This window comes from Aptenodytes forsteri, unplaced genomic scaffold, assembly GCF_000699145.1.
Source record: "Aptenodytes forsteri isolate BGI_AS27 unplaced genomic scaffold, ASM69914v1 Scaffold10, whole genome shotgun sequence".
NCBI classification, from domain to species: Eukaryota; Metazoa; Chordata; class Aves; order Sphenisciformes; family Spheniscidae; genus Aptenodytes; species Aptenodytes forsteri.
Window position 1 is genome coordinate 925,480 of NW_008794117.1, and position 15,384 is coordinate 940,863.

Genomic DNA, 15,384 nt, shown 5'->3' on the forward strand with positions numbered 1-15,384 from the left:
GAAAGTGAACTTGCTGGTCTCGGCTGGGTGCACATGAGTGCTGGACAAACAGCAGGTAATTCCAATAAAGAAAGGGGGAGAATGTTCCTCTGTTGCCCTTTTTATTATCCTTGTTATGAATTTTCATTGCCGAAAGGTAAGTTACAAAGTTAAATTTTAGCAGTGATGAATGCATTGTTTCTTCTCTTGCTTCTTGAGATACATTCGTTAGCTGATGCGTAGATCTGGTTTGCAGCCAGTTTGAAAGGCCAGGCAAGCTTTCTGTGTGTGTGTGTGTGAGAACACTCTCGTCTTTTCCCACCACTATTTACCTGTAGTTTCTGACGGTGTACTTCATAGACCTCACTGATTATAGAAATAAGAACCATATTTGAACAGCCCTAATCAGAATTTGGCTTCCAACAAAGGACAGTACAACACACATTAAATATGGTTAGAAAGGCATGCTGTAGTCTTCCAGAGCTACTTACTTTCAGATTTTTTTTTATTATTTTTTAAGCTATTGCCAGAACTGAGGAAGACATATTATTTCCTATTTCTTGTTTAAATGAAAACTGAGAGTTTGACCATAAGCTTCTAAAACCAGGGCCTTCACAAATTCAGAAATGTGACAACTTATAAAAGAGATGTTACAGAACCTTTGCGCCAAATAGATTCTCACCGATGACAGTGAGAACGTATTTTGTTTAAAAATGAAAATTTTTTGTACCACAAGCATCTCTGGAGAGGGGAATACGTGTGGTTTTCCCTCTGAAGCATTGTCCGGTTATCATTTCTTCCTCTCTCTTCTGAATTTCCTTGAAGATGCATTCCTTTTACTGAGGTTTCCATGGTTATTGATCTCTTGAAGTTGTCATATTAGCCCAGGCAGCCACTGTTTCTCTGTGTGTCTCAGTCTTTGAATGCAGGAGTTGGTTCTTCCCATTTTGTGGGGACCCTATTCGGCAAGTCCTTGTCACTGAATTGGACTTTACTTCCCATCTTGATTTGCGTATGAAGAATTTGTTCTCTAAACAAATGTTTTTTCTGAGCTCACCTTTTTGTAAGCATGTAGTAGTACAGAGCATGATTGACATTAGCTATCTTGGGTGTGAACTTTGCATTTAAATGGTGTATGGGTTCAACACATCTACTTGTAGATCATTTTTTCTAATTTCTATGTTTGTCCCAAATGTCTGCAGTTTATCATTCATCATTTCCCCTTGTATCACTAAAGCCTTTGCTTCCCCAGTGAGAATGGGCAGGGAGTGAGCAATGATGTTCAACTTCTGTGTTATCCTGAGAAAACAGAAGAACAGTCTTCATTTTGTAGCTGTATGCTTCCAGCTGACATTGCCTCCTATGGGAGCAATGGTTTCTGGCTATCAAAGGCTAGCTAGCATGGCTTACAAAGTGGCTATGTTCTTCCACAGTTAGGGACTAATGTCTGTGGGTATAGACCATTCTTAGAACGTTTAAATTGTCCTTTCCCCTCAACACCAAGTGGTCAGGTTCTGAAATAAGGATGCTACAGAGAGAGCTTATGGGGCTTGTGGGAAAACCTTGCTAAAATTCTGCCATCCCATCCAAAAGAAGAGTTAACATTATTCCTCTCTGCCTGCTGGAGCTCCTCCTCTCGGTGGGTATTGCTAAATCATCTCTGCCAGACAGAACGTGCCCTTGGCAATTAGAAAAGTCCATATGAAGAGATTTATCTCTTACTCTTTTTTTGTAATGATGTTTAGCTCCGCAGTGCCTGCTACTGTCCCTGGTGTTCTTTACCTGTTTTAAAGAGTAAGTTCCTGGGAAAGATCCCCTACCCCAACTAATCCACTGTGTTATGCTGGAGAGGTGGTACATTTTTGAAGAGGAAAGCAGAGATCTCACCAACAAGCGCATCTTGTATTATACCACTTTGCCAAAAGACATTGCATCCCTTCGTGGTTTGGAAGATGGGGAAAAAAAGTTTCAGCCATTTATATGAGAAAATCCAAAGTACACATTTCCACATGCCCCCTTTCTTCACGGCCACTCAGTTCTACCCCATGGAGCCACAAGATTTCTGTGAGAACATCGTCTTGAAAGCCCAACAGCATATTGCCAATAGGAAATGAAAAGGAAGAACCTCTTTCTTCACATCGGTGTAAAACCAATGCTTACATGCTTTCAACAGTTCCTTTTACCTCTGTTTCCAGTGCATTTTTACAGATGCTTTCAGGATATGTACTTTGGTGTGACATCAAAAAAGAAACCTATTTTGGCAAAGGAGCAACAGAGGAAACTCATAGCTTGTTTATATAAATTGTAAAACACTGAAATTCAATAAAATAACAATAAAAAGAGTATGTAGCTGGTTTTATCGTGTGTGTCCCCTCCTTTTCATCATAGATGTTCTTAGATTAGATGGGGTTTTTTAGAACACACACTATTCCAAATTTGAGCTTCATAGGGCTACTGTAATAAAAAGGTGAATGACAGCAGCACTGCATTGTGCCTCCAGATGAGGAGGCGCCAGAGGAAACTACCAGTGAAAACAAACTACATTCAAACAGCTGAACCTCAGACTCAGGCCAGCCTCTGTAAACTGAATAATAGCTATCTTGAGCAAATAGATATGTCTTATAATGTATCCTGAAAGTCAACAAACTGTGGCTCTGGTGGAGCAATGGAGCTCTTCTTTCTTTTTCTCTTTCTTTCTTTCTAGGAACGGGTTGAGTCAAGGGCCCTGTATTTAGAGTGGTCATCTTCCCACTCCTAGTTATACAACTTCTTCAGGAAGTTCTCCCCTACCGATCTCAACAGTTGATGGTAAAACACCATATTTAGCTTAACAAACTATCTCTGCAACTTTGATGAAGCCCAAAGAACTAGAGGCAGGTTCTCAGGTTTCCATCAAATTTGAGTTGAATTTGAATGCACCTCTGTGCTTGAGGGAGCTCTGAAGAATGGCATTGCTTCTCAAGGCAACAACTTAACCCATATGAAAACTGGCTACGGTGGTTTTTTTTTAGTTCTGTCTCTCCAATATTGAGTGCAACTTCACCATGCAAATAGATATTTCAACAAAGATGTGCTTAAAGTTGAACTACTGAGGTTTTCTTGGCTGTGTTACTATAAATTAAAATGAAGCTAAATTTCAAACTTCGCTACTAGTTTCCACCTGGACCATACCACATCCTTAGTATTCCATCACTGTTCAAAACCTAAACTATTGTAATGCATAAAACTTGGCTAACTTGCACACGTGGAAGACCTCAGATAGCTTCAAATTCTTGCATTATCACATTATCCAAAATCACACCTCTGGAAAACCTGAGAACTCTAGTCTGGTTATTGTAGTCATTAGGGTGGTGTCTAGGGGAAGACATGGCTGCATACCATCAAGCAAAGCTTAGGACCTGTTCTGCACTGAAGGATGCTGTTATCTCGGCAGGAAAGAGACTACTGTTGGCAGCAAATATTCAAAGGCTTTCCTCTACATGAAACATCTTATTTCAAACTGTTTCCTTTTATGCTATCATTTAGGCAGGTATTTGCAACAGGAAAGCCTGTTCTAAAAGGGCTTCTGAAAGGAATAGTTAGAATCCAGGATAAAAGGAATTGGTTTAGCATATGAAATCACAGAAGCAACACGTGTGTGTTTTTAAGGCTGCAGTGTTTCCAGGATAACGGCAGGAAGAGGTAATTTTAAGCCTCCATGCAGTAGCACCCCTAGATTTTACTTTTCGTACTCTGAACAATATGGAAAAGTTCTGTCTGCTGACTCTTGTTGAATCTTGCTTGCTTGCATTACTGTAGACAAGAATTAACTACCTACTCCCATGGTTTTATGGTTTTGGTCATTTCAATGACACAAATTGCATGCTGTTTGTACACCTCTCTTAGATCTTCCACAGATGAGGCTTCGTTTAAAGAGACTAAAAGGTTTTTACAGTGCCTTGTGAGCCAGTACATCACTATTTCTGAAGCTCTTCTGCAGACAGAACTCCCTTTGAAGTCAATGGGAGCTCTGTCTGAATAAGGACTTCAGGATTTGGGCCTCAGGATATAAATGCTGTGATCAATCTTTTGAGCATAATGAATAATATTTTCTTGGCTTTCAGAACGATACTAAGCCAAATAGTAGCCCCAGGGATTCAAAATGGGTTAAACAGGAGAATCTGCTTTGTTTCAACCTACATCTTTATTTAGCTTTTAAATCAGCATAGTCCCCATGCCTAGTACTGACCTGCCCAAAAAACCCTCCAACGATAAGACCAGATGTTTCAATAGTTAGTTTTACAATCAAACCTATCATGGCATGAGACACTATGAAACAGAGTTGTGTTCAATGAAAAACAAACATACTTGCTGTAGACTGACCTGTTTAGAAGTTGCGACCTGAACGTACAGTCTGGAACAAAACACTTGAAGGCTGAGAACTTTATTAATTATGTGTCAGGGAGGTCTGTAGGCACTGATTTTGATCAGAACATCATAGTACCAGACACTGTGCAAACATCAGAGCTAGTGATACAAAAAGTCTACAGTCTGGGTAGGAAAGACAGATACTCCCTGTCTCCTATTCCTTGTAATTACTCTGACTTTATAGATGGAAAGTTCAGCTAGGGAGAGATTATATGATTTACCCAATACCTCTCACAAAGTCTAGAATGAAACCTCACTGCCAACCTGGTGCCTTACTGTCGAGACGACGGTCCTGCTTTTACACAATGATAACAGTATATTACAGGGCTTAAAAAATCATAGCTTCCCGTCCCCATCCCAGCCTTGGCTGAACTCCAGCATCCCCAGCCACCTTCCCCCCTGAAACTGAAGGCCTAGGTTCTTCCTGTTACCTGTGATGAGAGTTCTGCCAGTGCTGATTTCGGTGGCAGCAAGTCTAGATCCCGTGATAAATGACACCCTGATATGGGCAGCTGTCAGAGCAAGCAGCAGGGCATCAGCAGTGTGGGGCAGAGCAAAACTCTCTTGCATTTTCAACCCTCATAGGTTATCATGCAACTGGATTAATGAAACGAGGTATAAGAGAACCAAGAGAAAAGATAGACTGAAACAAGAGAAAGAAGGAAAAATATTGCAAAATTGTGTTGCCTGAACAGAGGTAAGAGCCTGAACATTTTGCAGGCTCTTACCTCTGTGAAAACATGGGTGGAGGTGCACAGGTGAACAGCCCGGTTCCTTTCCTGGAGTCCCAGGTCTGATGCTGGCCCTTTAGTGTTTTGGTGGAGGAAGTTCTGCAACTTCTGTTTCTACCCACAGTCAGTGGAGAGTCTAAAAGAACTGTAAATACCATGTTGGTATGCATTGCAATGGGAAAATGTTGAAGCCTTCAGGTGTGAATATATATGGGACTGTCACTAGCAGACAGAAAAGTGTTTTGCAGAAGCAACTCCAAAGCTGATGAGGGAAACATAAAAAGCAATGTACTACCTGGAATACGAGCAACGGGACTCCCAAACGCAAGTTCAGCAGCTGGAAGAATTTCTCCACAGTATCAGTAAGACTGAGGAGAAGGTCTCCACTATATACCAGATACACCCTGACACAGCTGAACCTACTTAAAGTTTTAAACAAGTAAAGTCTTGTCCAGCCTACAACTTGCAGCAGTGACGTAAACAGCCTGCTGATTCAATTGTATTTGTAGATGGTTTCCAGGGTTTGCTTCTTTGATTTCTTCTTTTTCTTTTCTTTTTGTTTTCTTTTTTACGTCTGGGTAATGAGTTCCCTTCCCTCTCCCTCCTTCAACTAGGTCAAAAACCCTCTGACTTCCCCAGTTTCTTCAAAGCCTTGGCTCTGCTTCCCTGTGTGGATTTAGTCCAGGTGCTAGGCTGGTTCTTCCCTAGAGGCTTCCTGGTGTGATCCACTCCCTTATCTTTGTCCTGATCTTGAGGGAAGAGGCAAAACAGCCAGCAAGGAGAGGCATGTAGCAAGAGACCGCTCAAGACCACTCAGCAGTTCAATTTGTCCACCTCAAAGATGAGGACAAAGTAATGTATTTTTCCCTTCAAATTTAGAAACAAAAAGGTTTTTTTAGTTATAGCAATATGGTTCCCTAAGTCTCCTCTCCTCCCCCTAGGGTATGGGACCCTGCTCATCCCCAGGGAGCACAGAGATGCAAGGCACTAAGAGAGCCCGTCCCAGGGAGCTTTGAAGAGTCGCCTTATGCAGCCCACCACCACCATGGGGAGATGGGTGGGCACAGCATGGGCTGGCAAGTCATGAAAGACAAGGGCAAGGGAACAGTCATGTGCGGCACTGCTCAGCCGCTTCTGGGGCGGCCCACAGGGCAGCTCCTTCACAAGCCGGTCAGATCACTGCTACGTGATCCTAGCTGGCAGGGAGCACTCAGCTTTTAGGATCCTACAAAGTCTGAGACTGGTTCTTGTCACTTTCTTCACCCCCAGTTTGGAAACTCTCTAGGCAATGGAATTTGGTTGCTTATGCCCAAAGTGAAGACTGCAACTTGCTTTTATCTGTCCTATTCGCACATATCTTTCTTGGGGACACATATAAGAAGATGGGGCTGGAGGAGTTGCTGTGTGATAAATTCAGACACAATTCCACTTTTTACTTGCCAGAATACCCTCTTCCCTTGCATTTGAGGACTGTAGGATAAAAAATTATATGTATCATCAAAGGATATATGTTAAGATGCTATCTGCACTATGAATTGTAACTGTGTTGTACATGAGCATCCTGATTTGATACAGCAGTAGCTGAGGCGGCCTCTGGGGTAGCACCACTAGAAACAAATTGTGCTCTCTCTGGAGCACTGCGAGCTATGAAATGATTTCCTGAAATAAACATCTTCCTGCTGACATCCAAGATGAGGCTGACAGTGGCTCCCAGACTGCAGAATATGAATGAAACTTGTATTCACGCCAGCTGTGTTAGAGATCCAGTACTACACACTGTATATCAAATGGAAGAAGGATTCGTCTAGGGAAAATAATTTCAGCTTCCAAAGAGAGACTAAAGAAGGCTAATAAAAAACATATTTTCTTAATGGGCCTTTGTTGCTCTTGCTTTAATCTTCAAAAACCTGTACCTTCACATAACACTAATGATCAGCTTTGTTTTTCATTCTTACCGACAAAGAAATGAAATACACAGTAAATGTGTTAACAAGAGTGCACTGCAGCCTTAGGACCAGTGCAACAGCGGTTTCCAGATGGAAACCCAGCTTAGAACTAGGCAAATGTTGTTTACCTGCATTAACTCTTTGTTGCCTTACTGTTTAAGAAAATATCAGTGAAAGACAACTTGGGTTAGAGAAGTAAAAAGAGAATTAAAAAATGGTCTCTTTCAGATTGCTTCCATCACCACATTTAGATCGTGCTAATCTCTTCTTTGTGAAGCATAGCAGCTCCCTTGCAGCTGTGTATGAAAACAGCTCCTCCGAGTTTCCAGCTCAAGTGAAACAAATGGGTAGAGCAAAAGACCTGACATGAGGAGCCCTGTGCTCTGTTTTCAGCTCTGCCACTAACAGGGCATAGCAGGGGGTAAGGCATTCAATGCCTCTGTGTGTCAGTCTTCCCCAGATTTCATCAGCTGATGAAGTCTGTTGATGACACAGAGCTGGGATATGCAGTTAAGACACAGGAGTGGTAGGACACTGTAATGGAGGAAACCAAACTTGACAGAGTAGAAAAACAGAAATGGAGTCAAAGGTATGGAGCACAAAGTGCAAGATGGTGCCCCTGGGGACCAGACCACAGAATCTTCTCCTACAAGCTGAGACCTCCTCAGTTAAGGGCAACCGCTGGTCACTTGTTAGAAGATGATGTATAAGGCAAGAACTGAAGGGGAATGAGTTCGAACTCAAGTTAAAGGACAACAGTTACAGTAACAGTCAAGAAAATGATTACGCTAGAAATGAGAAGAGCAGTGAGGTCTGTGGTGGTCTTCTAGCAAGGGTAGCTGAGACACGTATTCTACACTAACATCTTTCAAAATATGGTGCTTCATCAGTTTATGAAAATCAAATTCCAGTCCTATGATCCTAAGTTTTGAACAGTTTTATCTCCTGACTTTCAAACTGGTTATGAAAGGGGAACTGTTTATTGCCTATAGTAACAGAAATGTTCTCAAGCATTACTTTGTAAATTTGAGTATGGCAATGGTTTGAGTGTTACCTGCGTGTTTAAAATGGAAGCAAAATACCACGTGCCAATGGATGTGTAACATAAAATGGAACTAACTGGTCCAGTTTAATTACCTACGGTAAACAAAGCACAAATATTTGACAAAACCTAGAAATTGTAGAATGTTTATTTGATCTATTGTATTATTTCAAAAGTTGTAAATTTGACTATGGCAATGGTTTGAGTGTTACCTGCGTGTTTAAAATGGAAGCAAAATACCACGTGCCAATGGATGTGTAACATAAAATGGAACTAACTGGTCCAGTTTAATTACCTACGGTAAACAAAGCACAAATATTTGACAAAACCTAGAAATTGTAGAATGTTTATTTGATCTATTGTATTATTTCAAAAGTAGTAACCTACCTGATGCCTTATTAAACACAAACACGGATTACATTTAAATATAAAAGCTTTATCTTAGTAGCATGCCTTCACAATTTTAGCCATCTTAAGGTACTCACTTACCTACTTATACCCACTTTCACAGGTCTCATTTTCCGTTAGTTTTTCAGAAGGAATTGTAAAGTAATTTCTTGACTCCATTAACATTATTTTTCCTGTTATTTTTCAAACCAAATTCCATGATTTCTTTTCCAGACCTTACACAGTATTTCTGTCAAGAGCTCTTTTTCCAGGTGTGAATATATTTCAATATGTATACAGAACCCAAGGAAATATAGCTACACAGATTTTATTTTAATTATAAGCACAAGGTCACAAGCTGAGCTTTGTTATACTTTAAAATACATATTTCAACTAACTGCCAAGCTACACTGCTGTTACCAAAAGGCATCTCAAACACTATAGGGGAAGATCTTAACTTTCGTCTACTATCATCATTGAAATGTAGTCTCTGTAGCGAACAGTATTTGTTTCTGGATCTAGAGCTGTGGAGAGCATGTCCTCCATTTCTTCCTGAGTAAAAGGCTCACCTAAAAGACAGCAGAGAATAACACTTTGTCTTGATAAACATTCTTTTCAGGGCTGGCAAATTACCCTGCTTTTCTCTTGCAAGGATCTCCTTTCAGTCCTCACAGAGAGGAGAAAAGGGGCAGTACCAAGGATCCAATTCCTTCACTTTTGCCAATCTAAGTCCTGCACACCAAGCAAGCTGGTCTAAGGGAAAGGAGACGGAGGGCCTGGATCTTCTGATCTCCTTTTAGTTCAGAGTCCAAAACAGCCTGTTCCTCTCTGCCACAGGGATTTCGAAACAATTGTTTTTGTCAGAGTGAATTCTTCTAATATGTACATTAGAATTATTATCTCTCATTTGGCTATCCTTTCACTTGTATTTACATCATGAAAGGCTTCTGGTTTTTCTCTTTTAGGAGCTTCAAAGCTGCTGATGGTCTCCTGCATCCCTCTTTGAGAACAAGGTCCCCATCCTCATGAGGATAGGTCTTGCGCAAAGCCTGCACATCATTTTGTACTTGAGGCAGGCAAGCATGAGTCAGCCATGCAAGAAAAGCAGGCTCTTCAAGGGATATTGAGGATTACATGATATACAACTTAAATCTGGTCTTCAAATCTCTTTGTTTGCATACGGCACTACAATTAAGATCAAGATAATGTAGGAATGAACGAGCACTGAAACTACCTGAAACATCTGGAAATCTAAACTACAATTTTACAGGAGGACAGAAGAAGAGGCACATCCTTAGGAAGCACAAAGATGTACACAGAATCATAAAATATCCACACAAGATTGAATTATGACTCTTAATAATAATAATCTCTATCTTATAATGTCTGCAAGCAGGCAGATAAATGTTCTTTCCCTGCATTATTCACCAGTGAAATGTTTTAGTCTGCAGCCACTCATCATGGCAACAGTATTGTTTGAAGACAATGTATCTACTCCCACAAGTTTTTTCATGCAGAATGAGGACCTCAAGGTGCCATATACACATGTAATATTTATTTACTTAAATACTGATACTACAAAAGTCATGTTACCTTCTTCAGTCAAATATTTGACCAGCTCCTCTTTAGTAATATATCCACATTTATTCTCATCCAAAGCCTTTAAAGAAAAAGAAGAAAACTTGTGGGTTTAATCATATTGAATCAAGAATCAGCAACTTCTTTCCAGCAATTAGGTACTTGCATATTTACAGACCTCAAATGCATGTAGAAGAACATCTTCTGGAATAGGCCGGTACCTGAAACCATTGAATCAGAAAAGTTAAGTTACTGTTTGCCAGGCTGCTGTACTATTCTGAAAGAATAAAATATGAGTACTACAGGAAAGGGAAAACTTATTTTCTATGAGAATTTACTAAGTTTGTCTATCAATCATTTAATTCCAGCTTGACTTTTTGGAACTGTCCGTATCTTTACCTCTTACGCCTTTTATTGTACTCTTGTTTAATTTTCCTTGTGCTAAGGAGCCAGATGATTGGCTTCTGCATGTCTGGGCTGGCTGAGTGTGTTAGCAGGAATCAATAACAGCTGAATCATTCCACGCAGCCAATGCACTGAACAGAAGATGGCCAAACCAAGAAAACAATGTTTTGTCCAGGTACGCTGATAGCTAGGCAACAGATCACCTAGTGGGACTTTGACAGTCTAATGAGCTGATGATGAGCAAAGGAGGCTGGTAGCTATAAAAGAAAAGGTCTGTCACTAACAATTTCAGAGAGACAGGAGAACTGGGCATGTGTGTGCATGCGTACGTGTGCCTGATTTCAGAGCTGGAAAGGAAGCCCTGTGCAGCAATGGAGACCTTCCATATCCCAGCAGACTCACCAAACCCCAAGGATACTAAAGAGAAGACGTTGAAGCCAGGGAGGTTCTAACTTCTTGATTGTTTCATCCAGACCCGCCTTGCTCTTTTACTGTCTAAAAATCAAATGTGCTAAGAAGAGGCCTTGTTTTTTGTGATACAAATCTCATGTGCCCTTGGATAAGTGAACTATGGACATAGTGCCCCAAAAGATAAAGCGGGTCTTGACAAGCCTGCACTAGCCTGGGGAAAGTGTGTGTGGGGTTTTTGAGTGTGTGTGTGTGTGTTTGTTTGTTTGTTTGTTTGTGTGGGGGGTGTGTGGAGGAGGAGAAGAGAGCCCAGAGCAGCAAGGTATAATTTTGTGAAAGGGTGAACATCAGTGTGGAACCAGAAATGTGCCATGAAGGCCAGAGAAGGCAAAGGTGCAGGAACCTGGGAAGGCAATGCACCTGCGCCAGCACACCGGGACCCAAACACTGCTGGCTGGTCCGTGTCCAGGCACGGGCACAAAGACTCTCAAACACAGCCCCAAGGTGGACCCCGCTGCCTCTGGATGCTGCGAGACAGTTTTGGGAAATCCTATAGCTATTTCATATGTAGAACACCCTCCTACCAAAGGCCCTCTGTGTGCAAAATAACTTCTCAGTATTGGACAAGACAGCCTTCCAAAACCCTTGGCTACCATCTTTAAAAAGAAAGATAAATTCCCTGTAAGTAATCTCGCTTTTAGTGCAAAATATCAAAATAGCACAAGTTCCTGTGTACATGCAAAGAGTTCTATGTACCTTTGAATAATGAACAGCGTTTTTGTCCTAGACTTTTAGATCAGCAGTCTTTTAGAGTGCTAGTTGTGTACATTCAACTGTACCTAGCAGTCATCTTGAGACATGAACATGAAGCTGATTTATACAACTTACTAAAAATACACTGTAACAGACTGTGCTTCTCAGGATCTGCAACTCATGTTCAGAGAAAGTAATGGTTATGACCTTAATTTACATATAAAATATTTCAGAGATGCACAAAACATGTTGAATAGCAAGTTAATTCTGATTCACATTAAAAATACAAAAGCTACACATTATCACAATTCATGATTATAAGCTGTTATTATTTATATCATCCGTACAACATAATTTTATGTAGATGAAGTAATTTTGAAACAAAATCTACCAAGCTAATATAAACTGAGTTTAAATAACAAATAAAATCTGTACTCCTTCCAGTTACATAAAATTACTGTAGATATATTTATTCAGAATCAGCGCTGTCAATCTGGAATAAACTACAGACACAGAAAATCCACTTTCCATTACCTTCTGTCGAGCAGTACTTTTGTCATCACTGGAAGAAATTTTTCCAGATGAATATATCCGGTCGGTTCTTCTTCTTCTACCTAAAAATAAAACTTAAGTATGGCAGGTTATATGACTCATTAGCAAACTAATATGAAAACCAGAAAATTGGGGTGGTTCCTGCATTAAAATTACAGAGTTAGACTTTGAATATTTATATCAGGTTTTTAGTATCACATGGCACCATAACATCTGAGTGAAATGCTTGTAATCAAATAGAAAGAAATTAGAGGAAGAAATAATATCCCAGGCGAAATACAGGCCTGCTATTATAGACACTTTCAACAACTCAATATTGCCCTCTTGTGCTTAGAAACCATTCATGCAAAGGAACTGGACACCTGGTAACCGATCTTATCTTCCACAATAACTCAACAGAGGTTTAAACATTTAGACTGCAGTCATACTAGTAAAACCTAGCAAGACCTGGAACATCCCCAAGCAGTGTAATGTGACCACCCATAACAGCAAACCATTAGCACATGCCCTGGCACAATTTTGGCCTGTGCCACCTAACGCTCTCCCTAGCAGTCACCAGGCCTGGCTAGGACCTTAAGGAATGTTCTCCAGCAGGCTGCTTTGTGCAGCCACTCCGCATAAAACATTTACCAGGGTAGACATGAGCTGCTCTGTGCCAGCTGGCTTCAACACCCAAGGATGTTTCTGAGCATATTTAATGTGCTAGTTTGGATATAGCCCCAGTCTAGTACACCTCAAGGATGGAATTTGTTGCCTCCACATGTTTCATAGCCAGAGAGAGTTGTCAGGGGAAGGACCAGAGAGGCAGGCAGACTGAGTCAGGGTGGTCTGAAACAGTCATAAGGCAGCCCATAAAATGCTACACAAAGAAAAGCTTCCCTTTGCCTCCCAAATAAATTAACAGATTAGTCCCAAAACATCAGGGACTATGATGCATCCAGCAGCATTCTCACTGCATTCCTATACTTCCACAGGAGATGAGCAATGTGGTAAAGACTGCTCCTTATCATCAGGGTGCATCCCTTCCCTGAAAATTTCAAGTTTTACTCCCAGAAGGAGCCCTCTCAATGGAGCTAGCCTGTTCCTGTCTGTGTTGAAACTGGATGCATGCCTTGTGGTCTCACATGGCAGCAGCGACACCTTGCTAGGCTCTCCAAGACACAGCTCAGATTGAAAGAAGACTCAAAATAGGGACTGATTTGAAATCTCCTAACTGAGCCAGGAAAAGACGCAGTAAGAAATCTTTCTCTTGGGAGCTGGGTCAGATTTGGGGTGATGCCTGATACATCCAGTTGCTTAAATGGAGAGCTGCAACTGCTGCTGCATGCTCTTTTCCAGTGCTCTTGAAGGGTTTTGGTTGCTAAAAGCAGGCAGCCACCACCTCTTGCTGCTTTAGAGTGGAAATTGGCTTGAAAAAGCACTTTTTCCCTTCTGTTTGGTGAGCCTAGTGGAAGGGATCTTTAGCAAGGAAATGAAGCTTTTGCATGCTTCATGCTAAATGAAATGGTACCTTTTACCATTACAGAATCATTTGTTTTACTGCTTGCTTGATTGAAAAGATGTAACAAAATACCTGGCAAAACTTAACTTCTTTCCAGTGACATAACAGTTAGCCAATACACTGAACTATTCCACGCATCACAAATACTGAGATGTGTAAGTACACAGGATGTTTTAGGGAACATCTGTGCTTCAGCTAGTATTAGGTCAGAAGTCCCCAGGGACAGAAAAAGAAACATGGTAGCTATTTATCAGAAATAGATAGATGTGACATATTAAGCAGAACAACCAAAAGCAAGGACCCAAAACATCCATGAAGATGGTAAGTTTATAAACCATGTTTAAGAGCCAAAAAATATTAGATCTGCTCATCCAAACAGTTGAAGGTCATCCTAATTTTCATACCAGAATAACTCACTGGCAATGACCACTTCAGACCTCAACGTAACAAATACCTGTAAAAATGTCAGCCCTCACTGACAAATATCATCCAGATTTGCCTCTTTTTGTTGGTGTGCTATTTGTATTTTGCCTTCAGAAAGCAGTCCGTGGAAGAAACGTGTCCTTCCTGACAATGGACCTAGTCCTGGGAGGTGAAGAGCAACCTCAGCTTCCTCTGACCTGGAAAGAACAGCTTCCATTTCAGTGGCTCTACAGGTCCAGCAATATCTTGCACTGTTAAAATTAATCCTATTTCTAACATTGGATAGATATGAGAATAAATTTAATATAGTAACCTCACCTAAGTCAGTAAGTATTCAGATTTGCAGGTATATGTATCCTCTTACTCTTCCTCATGCTCACTCCTATTCTGTACCACATTTCCCATTGATGTTTTCCTTTTTCTGTAATTCCTCCCCTTTTCACAGTGGCTGTGACAATAACAGTATTTGCTTGTTCAAACTCTGAGTTTTGCTCTCTCTCTTTCCTTCGGATACATCCACAGCTCCCATAACAACTGTATGTAGCACTTATTATGTTTCATATCTCTGCACTCACAGCCATACTATTATTGTCCACATAACATTAGGGGACTTGAGTCACAAAGAAACGAAACCATCTTCCAGAGTTATCCAGGCAATCTGTAGCAGAGCAGTGCACTGAATCTGGGATTTCAAACTCCAGGCATTGTAGTAAGCCTCAGATTAGCTTTCACCATCTCTAGGCTTATCATTTAATCTTAACTTTATAAGTAGGCCTAGAGATATAATATTAAGTACAGCATTTAGCATAAGGCAATATAGGGAACAATATATGATAATTTTTAGAGATAAAATAATTATATGAATGCTGATTTGGCAGATAGGGATAATTTGAAGGCAATGTATGCTAGTTTAGCTACAATAAAGCTACTAGGAAGATAGACGACTGAGAGACACAAGTAGTGAGAAACAGAAATGAATCACAGCTTACAATGGGCAAAAATACTAGGGAAATAGCTTGGTTACTGTCGTGGTTTAACCCCAGTCGGCAATCAAGCACCACACAGATGCTTGCTCACTCTCCCCACATCCTGGTGGGATAGGGCAGAGAATCGGAAAAAAAAAAGTAAAACCCATGGGTTGAGAAAGACAGTTTAATAGGAGAGCAAACGAAGAGAAAATAATAATAGAATATACAAAACAAGTGATGCACGATGCAGTTGCTCACCACCCGCCGACCGATGCCCAGCCAGTCCCCGAGCAGCGGCCCCCCC

General features: G+C 40.8%; 1 protein-coding gene across 1 annotated transcript in view; it reads right to left on the reverse strand.

The window, feature by feature from the left end:
• Positions 1–8,808: 8,808 nt before the first annotated feature.
• Positions 8,809–15,384, reverse strand: part of EFCAB2 (EF-hand calcium binding domain 2) — a 19,693-nt gene continuing 13,117 nt past the window's right edge. The window contains exons 4-7 of the mRNA XM_009276307.1: positions 12,171–12,250; positions 10,249–10,291; positions 10,086–10,152; positions 8,809–9,061 (exon numbers count right to left, since the gene is read on the reverse strand). Of these exons, the coding sequence (XP_009274582.1) occupies positions 8,946–9,061; positions 10,086–10,152; positions 10,249–10,291; positions 12,171–12,250 (306 nt within the window). The 3' untranslated portion in view covers positions 8,809–8,945. The remainder of the gene's footprint in view (positions 9,062–10,085; positions 10,153–10,248; positions 10,292–12,170; positions 12,251–15,384) is intronic.